This window comes from Dama dama, chromosome 9, assembly GCF_033118175.1.
Source record: "Dama dama isolate Ldn47 chromosome 9, ASM3311817v1, whole genome shotgun sequence".
Classification (NCBI taxonomy): Eukaryota; Metazoa; Chordata; class Mammalia; order Artiodactyla; family Cervidae; genus Dama; species Dama dama.
The window spans coordinates 46,854,733-46,875,885 of record NC_083689.1 but is presented as its reverse complement, the minus strand read 5'-3'; the positions used below and the strand labels follow the sequence as shown (position 1 = coordinate 46,875,885).

Sequence of the window (21,153 nt, the reverse complement as noted above, 5' to 3'; positions counted from 1 at the left end):
TCTCGGGGTGGGGTGGGGTGGGGTGGAGGGCTTCCTTTGGCCTGAAGGGGATGGGGACGGAGGGAGGGGGGACCCTTTTTGTGCACTTGGGCTGGGGGTGTGCTGCGTCCCTTCCCTGGGTGTTGGGGCCCGGACGGCAGCCCCTCCAGGTGCGCCCTGGGGCGGGTCTCCGGGCCGGCAGGGTGGGAGTGGGGGGGACGTGGGTTCGGGGGCAGGCAGCGCCCGGGCCGTGGAGGCTGGGAGGGCGCGCAGCCGGGGCGCCTCAGGCCTTGGTGAAGGTGGCGGCAGCGCCGGCGGGGCCCCCGGGGGCAGCTCCGGGCTCCTCGGCCCAGCGGTTCATGCAGCGGCGCCGCGCGTTCATGAAGAAATTGCTGACGGTGTTGAGCTCCAGGCCGAGCTGCTGCGAGATGGTGACCTGCATCTCCTTAGAGGGCCGCTTGTTCTCCTTGAAGATGGCGATGAGAGTGCGCCGCTGCAGGTCGGTGAACACCAGGCGCTGCTTTTTGGGCTGCAGCGCGCGCTCTTTCTGCTGCTCCTGCTCCTTCCGCTTGCAGGCTGCGGGCGAGCGCGGGCGGGCGGGCGAGAGGGACGCGGCGCCACCGCGCGGCCGGACGGGAGAAGACAGGCCACGTGTCCCGGAGCACCGAGACATCAGGAAACACAGAAATGCGGGAAACGCGAGATGGAGAGACGACACGGGGACAGGGCCAAAAAGACAAGGGGACACAGAGAGCAGGAGGCAGCAAGAAGTGGTAGGTCGATAGAGACCACCAGTAATGGAAGGAGAGGGGGGCAGACAGTCGTGGGCGGGAAACAGACAAAGGAGGCAGATGGGGGGGTAGGGGAGACAAAGAAGGGGACATAGTGTGAGCACACTTCCACAGGCAAGGGTCATCACGCCCTCCCATACCCTTTCTGCATTCTGACCCCCTCCCAGCCTCATGTCCCCAAACTGCCCCTCACCACCCAAGAATCCTGACCTCAAGAGTACAACTAATGTTGGTGGCTTTCTGCTCTCCCTCCTGCAGCCCACACCTGGGGGATGTTGGGGAAAATGACCCGGAATTTCTACATGTGAGTTATTTGGCTCAGTGTAGATCTGAGTGAAAGAACTGGTTAATTAGTACCTCTTTGCTGGGTGTGTGTGTGTTGGGGGGGTGGGATCACAAACTCCAGGAACATCCCCCTGGAATGATGGGGCAACTAGGTTCTCAGAAGACGGGTGACAATCCAAGCCTCCTTCCCTGGTGACCAGAGGCCTGATCAGCTTAGGGATCCAGAATCCAGCTAACATGGTCATCCACTTGGTCTCATTCTGATCTCTGAGCCCCTACTCTGGCCTCCTTCCACCAGCAGGCTGAGACCAAGGCCTGGCATCCCTCAGGTCCCCCAGGGAACTTCTGGAGAGGGGGAATTGCAAGACCAACCCTCCCTCTGCCAGAGCCAGGTGGCCCAGATGATGGGGAAGGCATAGGAGGGCGCCCTAAGGTCAGTGCTTGTGTGCTAAGTCACTTCAGTCGTGTCCAGCTCTTCTCGACACTATGGACTGTAGCCCTCCAGGTTCCTCTGTCCATGGGATTCTCCAGACAAGAATACTGGACTGGGTTTCCATTTCCTTCTTCACGGGATCTTCCCGACCCAGGGATCAAACTCATGTTTGCCTGTATCTCCTGCATTGCAGGCAGATTCTTTACCACTGAGCCACTTGGGAAGCCCCCTGTGGTGGGTGGAAGCTTGCAAAGGAGAAGTGGCAGCATCTCAGAGTGGTAGAGCTAGGGTGGAGACTATGGTCATGCTCCCCCCTGCACCAGCTTCAAAGCGGGCCCCTCCCCTCAATGCTGTGGGGCCAGTGGGTGGAAAACATGATCTTCACCAGCTAAAGCTGGCTACTTCCACCTGGGAACTGGCGACATCAGCAAAAACTCCCATCAGGGTCTCAATTCCTTGTTCACACACCAGTCAGGGACAGTGGGTGGTGGACACCACCCCATCCTGCCTTCCCACGAACCACTTGCCCCAGCGACTCCGTCACCCCCAGAGTGGCTGGTGGCACGGGCTGTACTAGCAGATCTCTGCTGCCAGCCCTAGTGGCCTGCTGGGACCGCATACCAAGCTGGCTTTTTTGGTTCCGGAACAGTCTGAACCAGATGACATGCCAGATCAATGTCCACACACATCCGTAAAAAATAAATGAATGTCCCCTGTGCTGTGGCTCATTTCTCAGTGATGACAGCTCCCCCTCTCCCCCCCAAGCTCCCCACCTCTGTTTGAACTGATGCACTACTTCCTTCTCTGGCTTCTTCTGACCTGGAACACACAGTGCTTCTAATTGGCTGTTTCAGGTTTCATAATTAAATAAGAGTGGCAGGCAGAGGTTACTGGACTTTTCAGAAAAAGCCTCTAATGAAGGAGAGAGAGAGAAAGTGAGAAAAATGGGAGGAGGACTGGGGGCTGATGGTCTCAGAAGAAACAGATAAGACGGGTGCAATTAGAAGTCAGATTCTGGGAGGGGTAAGAGAATACTGTATCCATGAAACAAGAACCGGATGCTGTTCAATAGAAAGGACCATGGAAGGGGCAGACAATGCTCTTAGAATTTAAGTATATTATAGCAGGAATAAAGTCAATGTAAGAATTGAGACATAGGAACTTCCCTGGCAGTCCAGTGTTTAGGACTCTGCTTTCACCACCAAGGGCCCGGGTTCATTCCCTGGTTGGGGAACTAAGATTCCACAAGCCATGTGGCATGGCCAAAAAGTTAAAAAAAAAAAAAAAGAAGAAGAAGAAGAATTGGAACATAAAGCAAATATCCCTGGAAATACAAGTGGATGAAGATGGAAAATGAGGAAAAGATGATAACAAAGTTTGAGGATGAATGTGCAGGTTTGTCATTTGAGCAAGAAGCCATCCAAAACTAGAGAAAGGGAAGCCCAAACAAATTATATCAATATGATTAGAATAATATGTGTGTGTGTGTGTGTGTGTGTGTGTGTGTGTGTGCTCAGTCATGTCTAACTCTTTATGACCCCATGGACTGTAGCCCGCCAGGCTCCTCTGTCCATGGGATTCTCCACATCTCTTGTGTCTCCTGCATTGGTAGGCAGATTTTTTTACCACTGCACCACCTGAGAAGCGGTTGGAAGACATGAGAATTCAGTTTAAAAGAGCTCATGAAATGCTCAGCTCAATGAATGAAGAAAGACTCCCTGAGGCTCACCCTTGTGAAATGTTAGGGACCCAGGGTGAAAAGAAGATAAATGCTCCCAGAGAGGAAAGCCACCTGCCATTTGGAGAACTAAGAATCAGAGTGGCTTTAGGCTTCTCAAAAGCTAGGAGCCAGTGGAACAATGCCTTCAAAATTCTGAGCAAAATCTATATTCAGCTAGAATTGTGTGCCCAGTCAAACTCAAGCATGAAGGCAGACTAAAGATATAGTCAGACATTCAAGGTCTCCAAAAGTTGACTTTTGTGCACTCTTTTCTCAGAAAGCTATTAGAGGGCATGGTTCATCAACATGAGGAAGTAAATTTAAAAAAAGGAAGATGTGGGATTCAGGAAATGTGATTCAACCTAGAAGAAAGGAAAAGAGGTATCCCATTCGAAGAAGGGAGACCCTGAAAGCAGGACAAAGGCATCAAGGACATGAGGTCAGCCCCAGATCAGAGCTGGTGCACCAACAGAAGCAGAAAGGGGAGATGTCCTAACAGGTGTTAGTTTTGCATTTTGTTGAAGGATGTGGGAGAGTTTGGGATAGGCAACCATAAATTCCTGGAAGAACAAACAGCTGTACAAGAAAGGAGACAGCAATCCTAGTACTGTATGAGGTAAAACCTAGGAGATGAACAATGTACATTTTGTACATTGTTTTTTGTATACAAAGTGGGGAGCATTTTGTATACAAAGGGGGGAGAGGGAACATTTGTTCGTTTTATCTGCATAAAGAAACTTTGATGGGAGAGAGGTTCAGGAGGGAGGGGACATATGCATACCTATGGCTGATTCATGTTGCTGTATGGCAGAAACCAATGCAATATTGTAAAGCAATTATCCTTCAATTAAACATAAGTATTAAACATAAGAAAGAAACACGGAAAGGAAGCACCAGGAACCACCTTGACCTCTCATCTCCTTGGAACTGGCCAGCTTGTGAAGTTCACAAGAGGAGGCCACATCTCCATCCTTTTAAGGAAAAGCTGGATCTCAGGCAGCAACAGCAGGGAAGAGTCAAAACTCAGTCCAGGCCTTTACATTCTTGCCACCTGTTGTGACCTTCAATTCATGCATTCACTCATGCTTTCATTCACTCACTCAGAATTGTTCTCACAAATTCAACATGCATTTATAGGAAGGGCAGAGAGACAAACACTTTTCAGAAAGCCTGCAAGAGCTTTACATGTCCAGGGCCTTCCATGTGCTTTTTTTTTCATCCTTAAGATAATTCCATAAGGCAAGGATATTCTTTCTTACTCAGAGAAGGTAAGCCACTTCCCCAGTCACCCAGCAAGTCCTGGCAGGGACAGGACAGGAGCCAGGGTTGACTGGCAGATGGGAGGGGGTCACCTCTTCCTCACCCACCTCCCTCTTCTCCAATCCAGAGCCAGTGGGGGCCTCAGAGGCAGAGGCTGGGGGAGGGGCCAGCCACAGCAGAGTCGTGAAAAAACTTCGCATTTTGTCGATCACAGCAAAAAGAGGCTCCGCTCTCCGCCCCCCCCCCCCCGCCCCCCCTTCCCGGGCGTTCAATCTAATTACAGCTCCTCACAGCCCGGATCGATCCGGGCTCCAGTCGGAGCTGTTTACCGCGAGCAGCTTTTGTCACCGCTTCATCCCCCACAGCCCCCAGCGGCGCCGGCCTGGAGGCCCCTGGCCCCGCGGGGGTGTCAGTGCGGGTGGGGGAGGCGGCCCAGAGCGGCCTCCTCCGCCCACCAGTATCCCTTCCAGCACTCAGGATCACCCCAGTCCAGCCCCCAAACCGCTGCAGTCCCTGGAGGTAGCCCCAGGAGGAGGAGAGGACAGGGAATGGGCCCCTTTCACAGAAGTGAAAACAGAGGCTGTGAGAGGACTGACCAGGAAGTAGCCCTGGGGAAGACAGACCGTGGGATGGGGCAGCCTGGGGCCTCCTTACCCACGGCCCCCAGACGCTGCCCTGCCACTTGTAGGGCCACCTCTCCCACAATGATCTCCCCTGGGGATCACCACTGTGGAGTGCCTACAAAGCCTCCTCTGCCATCCCCTCCACCATCACCTGCTCCCCCTGGGACTCTTCCACCTCCATTTCTTCCTCCCCCATCAGAGTCGCTTATACCTCATCATGCCCTCCATCACCTCTGTTTCTGTCACCTCCACCATCACCATCTCCTCCACCTGCATCGCTTCCACCATCGCTGCCTCTTCTGCCCTCACCTCATCTCCACCACCATGGTGTCCATCTACCATCATCACCTCCATTACTTCACCAATTCTACCAGCATCACCTCCTCCTCCACCATTACCGCCACCTATAACACCACCACCTCTGTCCACAGTCTACCTCCATCACCCCATCAACACCACCTCTGCTCTCATCATTTCCTCCACCTGCACTCCTAACACCATCCATTTTATCACCTCCACAACTGTCTCCTCCAATATCCTCACTTGTACCATCAAACCCCATCATAGGGCTCACCTTTGTATGTGACTAACACAGGGAGTACATAGCCCAGTCCCCTTACCAGGGCTTCCCAGCTTGTGGTGGGGGGGGGGGGGGCAGGGGGAGGCTCCAGACTCAGGCCCACACCACTAACCATGACAGCACAGGAGGAGCCAGCTGGGCTGGCTTGTGGGATTTGCGGGGGGGGGGGGGTTGTCTCTCTGGGACCCCGGGGGAGTCCGTTCCTTTACAAGGCCAGCTTCAGTCTCAGCTGCAAAACTGGGACCCTCTGCCTCTTTCAAACATTTTTCAGTGTGCTATCAGCTATTCACCCCCTCCACCTCATTCAGCCCCTTATCCCCACCGTCTCTCTGTTCTCATGTCCTCCTGCTGCCCCGACTCAGCTCACAGCCTCGCAACCACACTGGTTTCACCCCTGGCACAGTCCAACCTCAGGCCTTTGCAACTGGCTGCCACCTCTGCCTGCATTGCTCTTCCCCACGTTTCCGCATGGCTCCCTCGTCTCTTTCTCGTCTTCCCTCAAAGCTCTCATCTCACCTGCGAGGACCATCCTGATCCCCCTCTCCAATTTAATTCTGCAAACTCTCCCTGCTCAGCTTTTTTCTTCCTTTTCCCCTGACAGTATTTACCATTCTCTCAGGGAATGAGGGTTCTGGCTCCAACTTTCGCTCCTCTCCGCCCTCCATGACCTCAGGGACAGAGAATCTGATACTCGGAGCCAGATTCCATGATCTTAGAGCATCCAGGGTCCCCACCTCGTTGCTGTCAGTCATTTTGGAGTCCAGGGATGAGGGGGCTCTGGGGCTGGCTCCTGGGAGTCCCGGAGGAGATCCAAGGGGATACAAAAGAGGCCCCTTTCCAAATTAGCTCGCTCCTAGGGCGCCCCTCACGGGCTAAGGGTGGGCTTTTCTGTCGGTCCGGCCCGAGTTTCCCGCTGTGACCGGCAGGAGGCAGTGGTCTCCGCCCCAGCACAGGGCGGGGCTCCGGGGAGCAGGGTCAGCCAGGCTGGGCCGCATCCGGGCGGCGATGGCAAGGGGAACTGAGTGGGGGTCACCCTCAAGTTCCCCTTCATTTCAGACCCTCTGAGGCTTGCTCCCACAGCACCTCTGTCCCTCCTGCCGTTCTAGGAAGTTGCTCACCTCCAGGAGCCCGTGGGTTACTGCCAGGTGCCCACCTCTGAGCCTGTTTCCTCACATGGAAAATGGTCTTAGTCATAAGCCCTGCCTTGCCAGGCTCTGCAAACGGGTTTAGCTGGGAAAGTCCTGAATAGGGTAATGGCACTGAGCTGAGACTCTCAGCTCCTATCTGGGGGTGCGGGGGAGGGGCTAGGTTCCAGCCCCCATTTGCAGTGCAGCTGTGAAGTGCCTCCCCACCTCAGGACATGCCTCAAGCCTCAGCACCTTCCCAGGGATCTTCCTGGAGAAGGGAGAGATGGAGAGGCCAAGGTTCGGAGTAGGGCTGCCTCAGCCAAACAAGTCCTACACATCCCTTAAGGCCCAGCCTCTGTGGCCCTTGCCCCAGGAAACTCTTCCCCTCACCCTCAGCAGAGCCCCAATTCCCTTCCCTGGGAGCCCTCTGATGTCCAGCACAGAGTGGATCCACAGGAGGCTGTGGGCCGGCTGTGTCTGTCCACTGACTGACGCCCCTCCCACTGTGGGTGGTGGGGGACCAGCCCAGACTGGAAGACCCTGCACAGGGAGACCTCGTGGCCACTGCCCTGGAGGGCCGGGTAAGGCAGTGGGACCCCAGGAGCGCCCTGTCCACAGTCAGCCAGGGAGAAGCTGGCTGGATTCAGTCACCCCCCTCAGTGGATGGTGAGAACCAGGCCCCCACTGCAGGGAGCTGGGGTTGCACCTGTTAGCTCTGGTCTGACCCACACCTGCCGCCTTCCTCCTCCTTCTCCCCAGACACCCCCTCTCCTTCTCTCCTCCCTGCCTTCCCCTTCTCCCGCCAGTCTCCCCCTCCCCTTCAGGTTCCTCAGCATCTTCCTCCCTCATCCTCTCCCTCCTCCTTCCATTTCCTCCTCCAGAGGCCTGCTGTGGTCCACCAGGGTGACCTGGAGAATGAGTGGCCCCGCTATGCCTGTCCGGGGCCATCCCTAGCCCAGCCAGCTGACCACGTGGGCTGTCTGTCCCTGTCTGTTGGGTGTGCCTGTGTGAAGATGCACAGGGCCTGGCCAGGTAGACAGAGGTTTGAGGGGGATGTGGTGTGTGCAGTGCGCTTTGCTGCACTGGGGGGGGGGGGGGGGGCGTGTCCATGCAGAGCAGACCCCAAGTGTGAGTGACAGCAAGTGACCTATGATGGTAGGCAGAGCCGTGGGTGTGATGGGTGGATGGGAGGGACAGTGTGGGAAGGCTCAGAGGATGTGGTTGGTCAGTGAGCAGTAGGGGAAGACCCAGGGGCCAGCAGACCTCAGCGTGACCTGGGCTTGCACCTGGCCTGGGGGGTGTAGGGGACACAGTGTGGACATCAGATGGAGGGTGCTGTGTGAAGAGTCAAGGGCAAAATGTGACTTCTGGGTGTGACAGCCAGTGTGGGTGGCCCTGAGCCCATGGGGTCTGAATGCGGGATGGGCCACCCTAGGGTGGTTCTTGTCTGCTCTTGTCCTGGGATTGCCAGCTGCCCCCCACCACCGCCACCCTCTCCTTCCCGGTCAGCAGGCTCCGGGGGCCAAGTGGCCCTTCGCATACAATCCGTGGTTTACGACCCTGGTCCTGATGTCCCCATCCGTCCATGGAGGTGGGGGTCCCACCGTACAGCAGTCCAAACGCAGGCCAGAGTGGGCCTACAGCCCTCACTCCTCCCTTCACTAGCTCTTTCTCCACACACCTATCAAGCGCCTACTGTGTGTGCTGTTTGGATAGCTTTGCTGGGGAAAGCAGCGAGTAAGATGGGTGCAGCCTCCACCTGACGGAACCGCGATCTGATGTGACGACATGCCAGCCAAACAATCAGAGATACAGGGAGACCCATGGCTGCCCCGATGGGCAGCGGGGGTGGAGGCGGGGGTGGGTGGGCTATTTGTAGGGGAAGACCTGAGGCTGGCTCGGTGGGAAAAGATCTGGGCATGGAGGGTGAAATAGGAGTCCAAGCATGACATCTGGGGACAACAGGGGAGAGGCGTAGTGAAGCCCAGGGAGATGAGGCAGAAGCCAGGGTCACACTAGGAGGGTGACACCCCCCAAGAAAGGCTGGGTTTGACAGGATAGGACAACAGCCAGACAGTGGCCCCCAAAATCAGCGACCCAGGAGCGTTGTCTCAGTCCCTGTGTTACATTCTGTGCTGTGTTCAAGGTCCCCAAAGAGTTGCTCTTGTCTGCCCCCTGCCCCCCTGGCCCCGTAAGCCTGTACCCCACAGTGTCCATCTACCTGGGCACAGGTTGGGGTGTGGGAGCAGGAGCTGGATTCGCTGTCCCCTCCCTCTGGCCACCTTCTGAGCTCAGCTCAGCTTCTTGGAGCAGACAATTCAATACGGAGCCAAGTCTCCGGCTGGGATGATGAGTGGTTTCCTTGGCGACACATCCCGCCCGGGCCACCAGCTGCCCAGCCCCAGATGTGGGGCACATTGATACACCCACCTGGTGGCTTGTCCCCACTGGGCTGTCTGCCTTCAGCATCCCCCGCTGGCCTCCCCTGGCCACAGACAGTGAGTGACTTGCCCAAGGTCACACGGTGAGCCACTAGGAGGGGAGCTGAGCACATTCATAACTCCATCCTCTTTATCCACACCCTGCATCCCTGCAGTCCCCAGTAAGAGGTTCTCATGGATGGGGGGCAGAGTCATCTCCAGGGAAACCGAGCACCCTCTGGAAGCCTCAACAGCCCCCTCTGTCTCTGCTGCATCTCGGCTCTCCACACCCGCTCCTTCCGTCCTCTCCTCCCCTGCCCGCCAGGTCCACACCTCCCATCTCCCAGCATCTGAACCACCTTGGCTGTCGCCCAGCCTCCCTCCCTCCCTCCCTCGATCCCTCCCCCCTTTCCTTCCCCTGATGGGATTTTAATGGCCGCATTTTCAAATTAGTTCTGAGCCTTTCAAAGACTTATCAGAGAAATGAGCATTTCCACTGGACTCTGGGCTGCCCCTGGTGGGGGGGGGGGAAGGGGGGGCTCCATCTGGTGGTTGCAACGCCTGTGGTGGGGGACGCTGGGGGTGTCCAGGGGCAACTCTCACGCCTCTAACCCCCTCCCCATTCAGGCACTACGGGGGAGGGTGGGGGGGGGCGGCAAACCGCATCAGTGCGCACACAGAGCTTTTATTAAAAAAAAAAAAGAAAAAAACTGTTAACAGTCACAGCGGCCAGCAGTTGGAAATGGATTTGAAAAAGATGACAGGAAAGGAACCGGTGATAAGAAAAAGCGTAGAGAGGCCAGCGCACAAAAGGGAGGGGTGGGGGGAAGCGCAGAAAAGGGAGGGGTAGGGGAAGCCAGCATCTCGGTGATTGGGAAACTCAGCCACAGATAAACTCACAAGCGAAATGGTGGCGGTGCACGTGCGCGCTGCGGCCTGGGGCCGACCGCAAACCACCTGAAACCTCCCAGCTGTCCACCGGGCGGGGAGGTGGTTGAAGAAAGGAGGGAACAGCCAAAGAGAATATTACACAGCCGGCAAAAGGGCCCCGAGGCGCTCTCTTTCCTGATGTGGATGTTCCGTGGCAGGAAGCAGAAGCACAGGAGAACTGCGGGGGAGTTGGGGTGGGTGGTCTTTCGGTGGTATTTTTTTTAAAAGAGGAAAAAGAAAACGTGCTTTAGGGGTGCTGGATTAAGTGTCACTTCTCTTTAGAAGGAGAAATAGAGACTGGAATTTATAGAAAGGAGGACTTGGCGAATGTGTCCGCTGTTTGGGAAAAACAAAACAAAACAGCATTTTTTAAAAGAACAGGCTGGGGAGGCAGAAGGCAGGCGGAGGGAGCGAGCAGGGTCTTTGTCGAGGTTCCCCAGCGCACAGGAGCTTTTTTCTTTATCCGCTTTGTGCTCCAGCCGACTGCGGATTCTAGTCTCCTTTTGGGGAAACGGAAGTGCTCAGGGGACACGCCTCGTCCACGGTCACGGGCCTGAGCTGCCGCCGGCCCGTGCCTGCCTCTCTGGGAGCGCCCCGTGTGCCCCCGCGCTGAACCGTTTGCGTTCCAGGCGCAGCGACCCGACGTTCCAAGCGAGCGCACAGCGGAGCGCGCCAAGTCAGACGCTGCCCTGGGTTGGGCCGGGAGGGAGGCGAACCCAGATTCGGCTACCGCTGGGTGAGATGTGATTCACCGCGCCCCCCACCCCAGTGGTGGGATGCGAGCGCCGCCGGTGACCCTGCTGGGACGCCGCGGGTGTGCAGTGCTAGTGTTCCGGTCTCCTTACACTGGGCCGCGAGCGTCCACCTCCCGCCGAGCTGTGGAAGGCAGGTACACGCTAGATCCTTTCGGGTTTGGGAGATTCTACGTCCGCCGGGGACAGAACGGCGGAACGCGGCGGCCCGGGTTTTGCACTCGGGGGCTTGGCCGGCACTGCAGGACGGCGGCGGCCTGGGGCAGTGGGAACCAAGGCACTGACATCCTCCCCAGGGCGCGCGCGGATGCGCTCGGCTTCGTAGAGAAGCATGAACACTGCTCTATCCGCACCAGGCCCCCAATTGCCCACCCCGTCACCGTTCGCGGACGCGACCTTCTCCCAACCCCCCAGCACTAGGGAGTAAGGTCGGACAGCAATTGCCTGGAAGCGGGTGTGGAGAAGTGGTCAGGCGGCCCAGCTGGGAGTCCAGGAATAATTCCTGGCCGCTCGCAGCAGTTTCAGGAGAGAGAAGCGGGTTCTTCCCCACACCCCCAGCGCCCGGTGCTGCCTCCGATCGCCAGACCCGACTTGAGCCGGAGACTGCGCTCTCTTGTCCTAGCGTGGACGTGGGCGCCTACTTGTGTCCCGTGAGGACCTACCCTCACATCCCCGTTCCTTTGCATCTCCGCTTGAGTTCCCCATGCGCGTCTACACTGCGTCCCGGGCACGTCTACACTTCCGTCCTTTCTCTCCGGCGGCCCGCGCCAGTCATGGACGCCCTACTGGTCTGTTTCCTTCTGCCACTCTGTGGCTTTGTGCGTGTGATTCTTTAGGTCTAAGCCCCTCGCCCACTCCCACATCAGTCCATACGGCAAGACAACGGCGGCAGGAGGGACCCTGCCCCACCCTCATCCTGACCCCACCCACATCCTGGCCCCATCCACATACCGGCCCCACTCACATCCACACCTATTTGGCCGAGGGGAAACTGAGGCCGCAGGGGCCCCAGGACACCCCAAAGTCAGATGGGTCTCCCAGGCTGGTCCTGGCTCCAGACCAGCTTTTCCCCTCCCCTAGGAGCACAGCCTTCCTTATTGATCAAGGGCCATATTTAATTAAAAACTTGATTCAAACCAGCCTGAGCTGCCCTGGTTAAGCCGAGCTCGCTGCTACACACAAAGACTCTAGCCGTAGGGGCCCGGCCTCCATCCTTACAGCAGCTCTGGTTTCTCGCCTCCCAGCCTTTGTCCTTGGTGTTTCCACCCGCCCTGAGGCAGAACAGAAAGTTGTCGCCACTTCTGGGATCTGGGGAGCGACCAGGCATGGTTTTTTAAGAAGAGGAATGGTGAGCCCCCTCCAGCTGCGGAGAGGACTCCAGGGGAGGGGGTGGAGCCTGGAGACCAGAGTGGAGGAGGCGGCGGCCAGAGGTGGGTTGCTTCGACTAGAGTGGTGATAATTGATAGGGGGCGGGGCGTCGGGGGAGGCGAGGGAAAATGGCCATGTCTTGGTGAGCCCTACGATTTTCAGCTAAGGAGACTTCAGAATAAAGAAGCCAAAGCACAGCTCCAGTACCTCTGTGTGCTTCTCTGCCACGTGGGGGTGACCGTCCAGTCTCTCAGGCAAGAAGGAGTTCTCCGACCTGGGGTCCAGGGAAGCTGGACATTCAGTGCCCCAAATTCCCCCTGAGGGCCGGCAGCCAGGAGGAGCAGAAGCAGGTGGCTCTGTGTGCAGCAGGGGGACACTGGGACTCGACCTCCACCCCCCCCCCCTTGAGGGTCTTTGGTGGTCCCTGGGGGGGGGGGTCCCGTGGGCACAGGAGTCTGTCCAACTCTGTATCAGGAGGAAAGTGCAGGCCGTCCCTCCTAGCCCAAGCATCACCCAAGTGTTTGTAAGCTGGACCTGGATGTAACCTGGAGAGCCTTCCTCCTAGTCCTGGCCTCAGTCTGCTGAGCTCCCCTCCCAGCCTTTGTCTCTGCTGGGCCCTGAGTGGGAGAGGAGCCTGAGCCTCTCAAGCCCCACTTACTGCTGGCTCCACATCTCCCTGCTTGTGAGGCCTCGGCAAGTACGTCCCTTTCAGCCTTGGTGGTCTGTAAAGTGGGCTCATTATCTGAACTGGCTTAAACAGTCCCTTATTCCTAGGGGAGAGGGAGGGCTCTGGGCACCCCAGACAGCCCCCTCCCCATCTGACAGCCAGAATCATGGAACCTGGGCAGGGAGCTGGCACCACCCCACTTGGGGCTTGTGTTCTAGAATGGGGGGCTGGTGTGAGGGCCCCTGGGCATTGTACCCAGACCCACAAGGCTCTGGTACCCACAGCACCAGTCTCCCCCTACTCCCTGTTTCTCAGGGGGGAGGTCCGCAGTGTCCCCACTGGGTCCCAGACCCCCTTCCAGCTCCCCTGCCCACTCTCTGTGGATTCCACGAAGCACAGGCTGCCGGTGGTGACCCGGGTCTTCCCTACAGACGAGGAGATGTGGGTGTGAGCAGGTGAGGGTGTGTAAGCAATGTGGCCTCAGGGTGCAGGTTCTGTGAATGTGTCCTCAGGGGTTCTGGTGGTTTGGTGGGGAACAGGTTGATAAGAAAAACCTCAACAAGCACCTCGGAGGTGGCACTTGATTCTGTCCATTTCTCAGATGAGGAAACTGAGACTCAGACCCTTGCCCAGGATGAGTTAGTCATAGAACCCAGGTGAGGCCAGTTCTCAGCTGGGATGTCTTTCCTAAAGGGTCTGTAAGGGGTGTGGGCCCTTGTGGTTGGTTCAAGGTCAAGTTTTACAGAAGGTACATTGGCCTTTGGGGGGGGATGGGCAGAGCATTTATGGGGGACGGATAGTGGTCCTCCCAGAGTAGACCTCTGAGTTGAGTCTCTTCAGCCTAGGAAAGCCCCCACCCCACCTGCCCGCCAGCTTTTCAACACCTGATGGTGGATACAGGATGGGTGGGGGACAGGCCTGTCCTAGTCTGGGGGGAGGGGCAGTTGGTGTGTCTTTTCCCCTTCCATCACTGTCCCCCCCAGACTCCCAGCCACCGGTCACTGCCCTCACTGTGCCCACCCCCCTTCAGCTCCAGAAACGGCTCCCTCCCTGCCTCAGTTTCCCCCATCAGCTGTCTCCCTCATCCTTCAGGGATTCTGGGTTCCGGGCTCACTAGTGAGCCAGGAGGAGGGGACCCTTCCTTCAGTCGCCACCATCTGATATTTTATATATATTTTCTGATCAGTTACAAAAAATACTTTTCCTCCGGAGTTGCAATTTAAACAATATTTGAAGACGGCCGAAGTTATCGACCAGGCGGCGGTGATGAATTAGAGCCGGTAATTCGAATTCATCGACCACCCCGCCCCCGCAGAGGAGTCCGTCAGCCCCTCCCCCAGCCCCTCTCCCGTAATTACCGTTTGAGACGGAGTGTTCGAAGGGAGGGCTTCGAAGAGGTGGCGGCTGGGAAGCTTCGGGACTCTAAGGACCCTGGGGGTGGAGCAGGGTGAGACCCCCAGGGCAGTGGGGTTGGGGCCTCGCAGGATGGGCCGTCCCCAGAATCTCAGAATTCAGACCCAGAGTCTGTCTCCCCCAATGCACACATTTTACAGATGGGTAAACTGAGTCACAAAGAACAGACAGGTCTGGGAGCAACGGAGTGGGGAACCCTGAGGTCTACCTGGCCAGATTTCTTGGGTGCTTCAAAAGAAAGAAATCCCCCTTCAGTCCTCAACGCCAGAGGACTGCCGGCTCCACGTCTCCCTGCTGTGCGGCTTCGGCAAGTGCGTCCCTTTCAGCCCTGGCTCGGTGGTCTGTAAAGTGGGTTCATGATCTGAGCTGGCTTAAACGGTCCCTCATTCCTGCGGAGGGAGAGAGGTGGAGGAACTGGGAACCGTCAGGTTCCAGACGAGTGACCCCAGCTGGGGAGCGGCCGCTGGGAGCCCTCACCTCCAGCTTCCTGTCTCCTTTTCTGCCTCTTTGTCTCTGCCTTTCTCACTTTGTTTTTGCCACTCTGTCTCTCCCTACCTACCTCCGTGTCTTTCTGCCTGTCTCTGCGTGTGTCTTTTTCCGTCCTTACCGCCTCCTGGTCCAGGGCGGTGGGGAGGACACCCCGACGGGACGCCCACAGCTGCTGGGCCAAGAAGCGAGGCGGGAGACAGAGGCCCGCAAGCGCGCGGGGGCGGGCCTGGGGCGCGGAGCTGCCAGTCGGTCCGGGGATGGCGGGCGGCCTTCGCTGGGCTCAGGATGGGGACTGGGGAGGAGGAAGGGCGGTGAGTGCGGCCTGCCGGGGTCGGACTGTGCGGGTCGGCGGCCTGGAGGCGCCTTAGGCTGTCGCGTGCCGGGCGGCGCGTGGGGGAGGAATGAGTCAGGCCGCCTCCCCCTAACCGCTGCGATTTGCCGCCACTTAACCGCTTTTCATTTGCGCAGCGACCGGAACTAAAGGCCTCTCGGCCGGTCGGCTCCTAATTACCCCACGGCCCAGCCACCTCTAACATTCTAAGCCCAGCCCCGCGCTCTGGACACGGTCCTGAGCGCGCCCAAGGTGCGGCAGGTGCCCAGGGCCCGGTGCGCGGACCAGGCGGGTGGCAGGGTCACAGAGTGGGCAGGGGCCTGGGGAAACAACGGCAACAGGCCGGTGTTGCGGTTCAGTGTCCCCTGGATCTGAGCCTGTGCCAGGCCCTGCCTCATCCCCTGCATTTCCCCTAGGGGTCCCAAGACGGTCGCTATTCTGAGTCCCAGTCCAGATGGGGAAACCGAGGCTCAAAGAGGCGAGGAGGCTCTCTGCTGCCACAGAAGTCAGATAGGGCCGGCCGGGATGCAAGCTCGGCCTTAGTTCCTGCCCCCCTGCCCTGCCCGCTAGGCGCTGCTATCCCACAGCAGAACCCCCACGGGGACTTCTCCCCTGAGGTTTGCCGTTCTACGACGCCCTGATCAATCTCTTGGATGGCCCGGAAATGTGCCATTCGAATGCCACAAATGGGTTCTGTTTCTTACACGCTGTGACAGTGGAATAAAAAAAAAAGGAAACTGGTGTGTGTCTTTTGAGTACACGTGTGTCAGACACAATGTCCCCGAAATACATGCGCTGGGGTGGAGGCCAAGGTGGCGAGAGTGGCGGTAAGTCAGACCTCACCAATGACCCCATTCGACAAGGGCCGCTTAGCATGTGTGGTGTCAGAACTCTGCCTTTGGCCTGCTCCCTAATGTCACCTGCATCACGCACACACAGCAGGCCATGACTGTGCATTGGTGTGCTTGAGTGTCTCCTGTGAACATACCTGTGTCACTGCATGTGTCACGAGGGGGGTGGGGCAGGACAGAGTGGATCCTGTCCTCAAACAAGACCATCCAGGTTACTGACACCATTTCTAACATTTCATGGCAACCTCCCCACGCACTTGGTCACCTGCCACATGAAAGGAGGATTTATTCCCCAACGTGGAGGATGAAGGAAGCCTGTCGGAGGCTCAATCACCTCGCTCTGCAGAGGGGAAACTGAGGCACCCATGTAGGTGCAGGGCCCCCAGGCTGTCCAGGTTGCCTAGGGGAGGGAAGTAAATAACACGGACCCCTCTCCACCCACCACTGGCACCCCAGTCTTCACAGCAGAAGGCTGCAGACACGGCCCCTGCTCCCTCCCATCCTCCCTGCTCCAGGGTCGGCTGGTTGAGTTAGCCAGCTCCAACCAGCCCCACTCGCCCCTGTGCACAGAAGCGATCGATCTGGTGCCTGGGGCTGCTATTGTCCCCATGGCTGGGGCGGCTTCAGTCCCTCCCCAGAGTGGCCAGGAAAAGACCCCCCCACCCAAGCCAGGCCACCACGGTGAGAGTGGGGGCTCTCCTGCATCCCCCCCCCCCGCCCCGACTCAGAAGGGGTCCTGGGCGCCGGCTGGCTAGGGGCAGGTGTGGACCCTGCTCTTGTCAGCTGGGAGGGAGAAGGGGGTCAATGAGCATCAGTGGGAGTAAGATGAGGAGGCAGAGAGAGGTAGAGAGGGAGCAGGACAGAGAGGAGGAGGAAGAATGAGACAGGGAGGAAAACGTGGATCGAGCAAAGAAATAGATACCAGTTTGCCCAGGCAGAGAGAGTAGAAATGAGAGAAACACAAAATGGAAAAGAGAGGCGGGTTCGGTGCGCGCACTCGAGCCAGGAGCAACCGCGCGGGGAGGGCAGCGGGGCGGCTGGGGTGTGAAGGCCTCCGGGCCGCGGGTCCCCGGGGCTGCCCCTCCCCCGCCCGTTCTCGAGTGACCTTTGCCAGCGGCCGGAGGGGGGAGGGGGCTATCGATCGCGGAGGCCCAGCTACAAAGAAGCGCGCGCTGGGGCCGGGGGCTGAGCGCGGGCCCGGCTCCGGCTGTGGAGGCGCCGGTGTTCGGTGCACGGTTCCTACACTCTGCCCTCGGAGCGGGAGGCGCAGCGAGGGGCCGTTCGGGGGGAGGGGGTGGCACTCCGAGCTGAGAGCGGCGGCACGTCTGGGTCACACCCCCTACCCGCCACACACAGACACATACACATCGCACACAATGAGGACCCTGCTGGCAACTTGCGGATCCTCCAGCAGTCTGAAGGGACCCAGGGACCCCACTCCCAGTTCCTGGAGGGACTGAGCGGGAATGTAGACTCCCGTAGGGGAGGGACGGCGGCACAGTCCTTTCCCCCCTTTCGGTGACGGCACAGACGGGCAGGGGCGAAGATCGCGCTCTCACCTCCTGCAAGGGGGTCCCTAGCGGGCGGCGGAGTGCCAGGCCACCGAATGGGGAGGGGGCCGGGGCTCTCCGCCGACGCACTGCCTAGTGCTAGGGAGCCCCCCGAAGCAGGACCCCTAGGGTCGGGCGGTGCGCGCTGAGCTCCTACCTGCCAGGCGCAGCGCCGACATGCGCTGGAACTCGGGCTCCTGCAGCCACTTCCACATCCTGCGGAAGGTCTCACGGCCCGATTTGAGCTTGCTCCAGGGCTTGGGGTTGCGCAGCAGGTCGGAAAGCGTGCCCTGCGAGCGGCACAGGATGCGCTGCGCGAAGATGGCCTGCGGGATGCTGTAGCGCTTCAGCTCCGCCGTGATGCGCTGCGCCACCTCCTTGGTGTTGATCTCCTCCGCCGCCGCGCCCGCCCCGGGGCCACCGCCGCCCGCGGCCGGGCCGCCACCACCCGCGTGAGACCCGTGCGCTCCCGCCGCCGCCAGCCCGCCCAGCGGCGCCAGCAGCCCCGCGGTGCTCCCGCCGCCTGCGCCGCCGCCGCTGCCGCCGCCTCCGGACAGCCCGCGGGCCAGCGCGTCCTCCGCGCGACCCAGCAGCGCGGCGTGCGGCTCGAAGGCGGCGGGCGGCAGCAGCTTGTCCCCGGCCAGGTGGCCCGGCGCGCCGTAGGCGGCCAGCGGCGGGGGTGGCGGCGGCGGCGGGGGCTGCGGGGCGCCGTGCAGCGCGGGCGGCAGTGCATTGGGCAGCGGCGACAGCGGCGACCCCATGGCGGGCAGCTCCTTGCCGTAGGGCCCGTAGAGGTGGCCCACGGAGGCGAGCGCTGCGCGCTCGTCACGCATGAGGGTGAAGCTGCCGCTCACGCTGGCCGCCAGGCGCTGCGGCGGGGGCGGCGGGGGCGGCGCAGCGGCCGGGTGCGGGTGCGAATGGGGGTGGCCGCCGTGCGCTCCGGCTACAGCTGCGGCCGCCGCATGCTGGTGGAACTTGTCCGCCACGGCTGCGAGCGGGGGCAGGTGCTGCAGAGGCGTGAGCGTCGTGTAGGTGCCGCCCAGGCCCGGAGCCTCGCAGGCCATACCCATGGCCGGGTGCAGTGGTCCCGCCAGCTCCCCGCGGAAGTCAGCGCCGCCGCCCGCGCCGCTCGAGCCGCCCGCGCCCCCGGCGCCCCCACCGCCGCCGCCGCCGCCGCCGTCCAGCAGACTCGCCATGCCGGCCACTAGGCCGGGGCGCCCGGGCGCCACCAGGCCGCGGTGCTGAGCCGCTGCCGAGCGCGCGTGGCTCGGGCTTAGCAGCTCTCCCGCCTGCGCGTGGGCCACGCCGTGCAGGCCCCCCAGGCTCTCCAGGCTCAGCTCCATGCTCGGCCGCCGCGCGCGGACTCCTCGCCGGCTCGGCCGCCCGCCCGCCGCGCGCGCTCTTCGGCGCCGGCCCGGCGCGCTCAAGGCCGCCGCATGGCCCCCGCCCGCTCCCCGGTGGCTGCGCGCGAGGCTGCCCGGCTGCGCGGCGTACGGCCCGGCCCGGCTGCGAGCGCGGCCACCAGGATGTGGCGGGGGAGCGGCCGCCGGCGCCCGGGCCCGGGTCTGACGTCAGCGCCCCCGCCCACCGGCTCCCCTCGCCGCCGCCTCCCGCCGCCTAGCTCTCCGCCCGCCCTGGCCCCCTGGAGCGCCAGGCTGGCCGGAGTGGGTTAGACTCCGGGCTTCTGCCAGACACCCTGCAACTGCCTCCACCGTGCCCCCTGGGGATCACTAGTACCCGGGGACAATGGACGGAGATCGAGGACAGACTCCATCGAGGCTGCGTACCTCGTCTCTGGGGCTCAGATTCTCTGTCTCTCCCAAGGGTCGTGAAGATTACTTTCCTCCCTGGCACCTGTGGGTCCACCGTTAGGGAGTGCCCCGGAGTGTGACTCAGTGGGGGCTTGTGATCCAGGTGTTGCTCCCTACTCACGAAGATCCCTAGGAGGTGGGCCCTCTGCTCGAAAATCTCCCTCTCTCCTAGCACAGGTCGGGAGTCACATCGTGCCCCCAAAGTTCTCTCTGGCGGGAGGGTGCTGAAAGGAAGGTCCTCAGGCTGATTCCCAGCCTGTGTCTCCGAGTGTCTGGATCTGCTCCCATGTGTAGGCACTGGGCCCTCAGTTTCCCCAGCTGTACACTGGAGCACCCTGCCTCAGGGATGCCAAAGGCTGTTCCTATTTCCAGGTCCTTCTAGTTGCCTCCATCTCCAGTGTGGGAGCAGCTTGGGGGTGACTTTAAAAGAACCTCTGTCCCCCTCCAGATCAGGCAGGCCTGATACACACACACATCCTCTTTGCTTCCCAGGAATCCCCTGGTCAGACTCCACCCTCTCCCTGGGGTTTCTTTTTGGGGTGAGAGGAGGGAAGGTGCTCCTTTCCCTCACCACCTGGAGACAAGTGAGGCCCAGAGACCCCTGGAACTGGGATAAATGAGGGAGCCTTCCACACTCAGAGACCTCTCTCCCACCACCGTGATCCCTTTGTGGGAATGAGATGCAGGTCAGGAAGGGGAGTCCAGAGTGGCCAAGTCAGACCCCAAAAGGTGCCCCCAACTGAAGAGCAGAGTGTGGGGCAAGGAGGGATTCCCAAAACCAGCCCTACCCCTTCTTCCTGCCCAGAGGATAACCACTGACTTTTCCCAAAGGGGGAGGAGAAGGGTAGGGCTAGTAAGGTCTGTGATGGAGTCCCCCAGGAACCCCCACCTCAGCAGGGAGGGCCAAGACTCTAAACCGTGGGTGGAGGGCTGTGAAGGCCCTGTCAGGGAGCTCCCCCTCCATGCAAACCATTGGGCGTGTCGCTGTCTCACCACTTTCATCAGGATTGGAGATTTGATTCTGGGAACTGCCACTGGACTTGGTGTCTGTGTGGTGGCTCCGATGTCTCAGTTTCCTTTTCCCTGACTGGGGGGGGGGGAGGGTGAGAGGAGGGGAGGATGCCTTCCTGCCTGCCCCCCCCCCCCAGAGCCTGGGCAAGTCTTTGCAGTCCACCATAGTGGGGAGGAGGTGGGCTGTCTCCCAGTGCACCAGTGCAAGGAGGTTGAGGAACCAAGATGATCCGACCCCCAGCTTGCATGGCAGGGGTGGGCGGTGGGGATCAGACAGTAGAATGGCCTGAGCCATGTCCTAGGGTGGAACAGAGCACTAAAAAAACACTGCCTCCCAGTGCCTTGTGCTTAGGACTCAGCATTTAGTAGCCACTTACTGTTCCCCAGGCACACACTCTTGCTTTACGGAGCCCGGAGGGGAAGTTGTGCTTCTGTTCAGCATCCACCTCAGGCCCAAGGTGGAGAGTGGCGGTTGTGGCTGTTTGGGTTTTTATCCAAGTGCCAACACTGCCCCCAGGTCCTGGTCCACTGAATTTTCAATTCAGGATTTACATAGAATTCCAGGGACACCCATCTTCCAGATAGGAAAACAGAGGCGGCAGAGAGGGACAGGTCTGAGCAACTGACTAACACCTCCCCATGCAGATTCCAAGTCTGGGAGGTGGGTTCTGGCTCTGCCCGGCTCCAGCCACCCGCGCCCCCGCCCCCCCCAGCTGTCTCACTTGCCAACAATCACAGATAATTAAAAATAATCGTAGGATC

General features: G+C 59.8%; 1 protein-coding gene across 1 annotated transcript; it reads right to left on the bottom strand.

The window, feature by feature from the left end:
• Window positions 1–262: 262 nt before the first annotated feature.
• On the bottom strand, window positions 263–18,912 carry ONECUT3 (one cut homeobox 3). The gene is made up of 2 exons (XM_061149405.1): window positions 17,727–18,912; window positions 263–555 (listed from the first exon to the last, which is right to left on the bottom strand). Exons 1-2 carry the CDS (start codon window positions 18,910–18,912, stop codon window positions 263–265), a joined length of 1,479 nt encoding a protein of 492 aa, XP_061005388.1.
• Window positions 18,913–21,153: the final 2,241 nt, after the last annotated feature.

Excerpts from the sequence above, each read along its gene's own strand:
- ONECUT3 (XM_061149405.1), bottom strand. The coding sequence starts at position 18,912 with ATGGAGCTGAGCCTGGAGAGCCTGGGGGGCCTGCACGGCGTGGCCCAC. Across the intron at positions 556-17,726 it reads GTCGGCGCTGCGCCTGGCAG|CCTGCAAGCGGAAGGAGCAG; the intron begins GTAGGAGCTCAG and ends GCTCGCCCGCAG.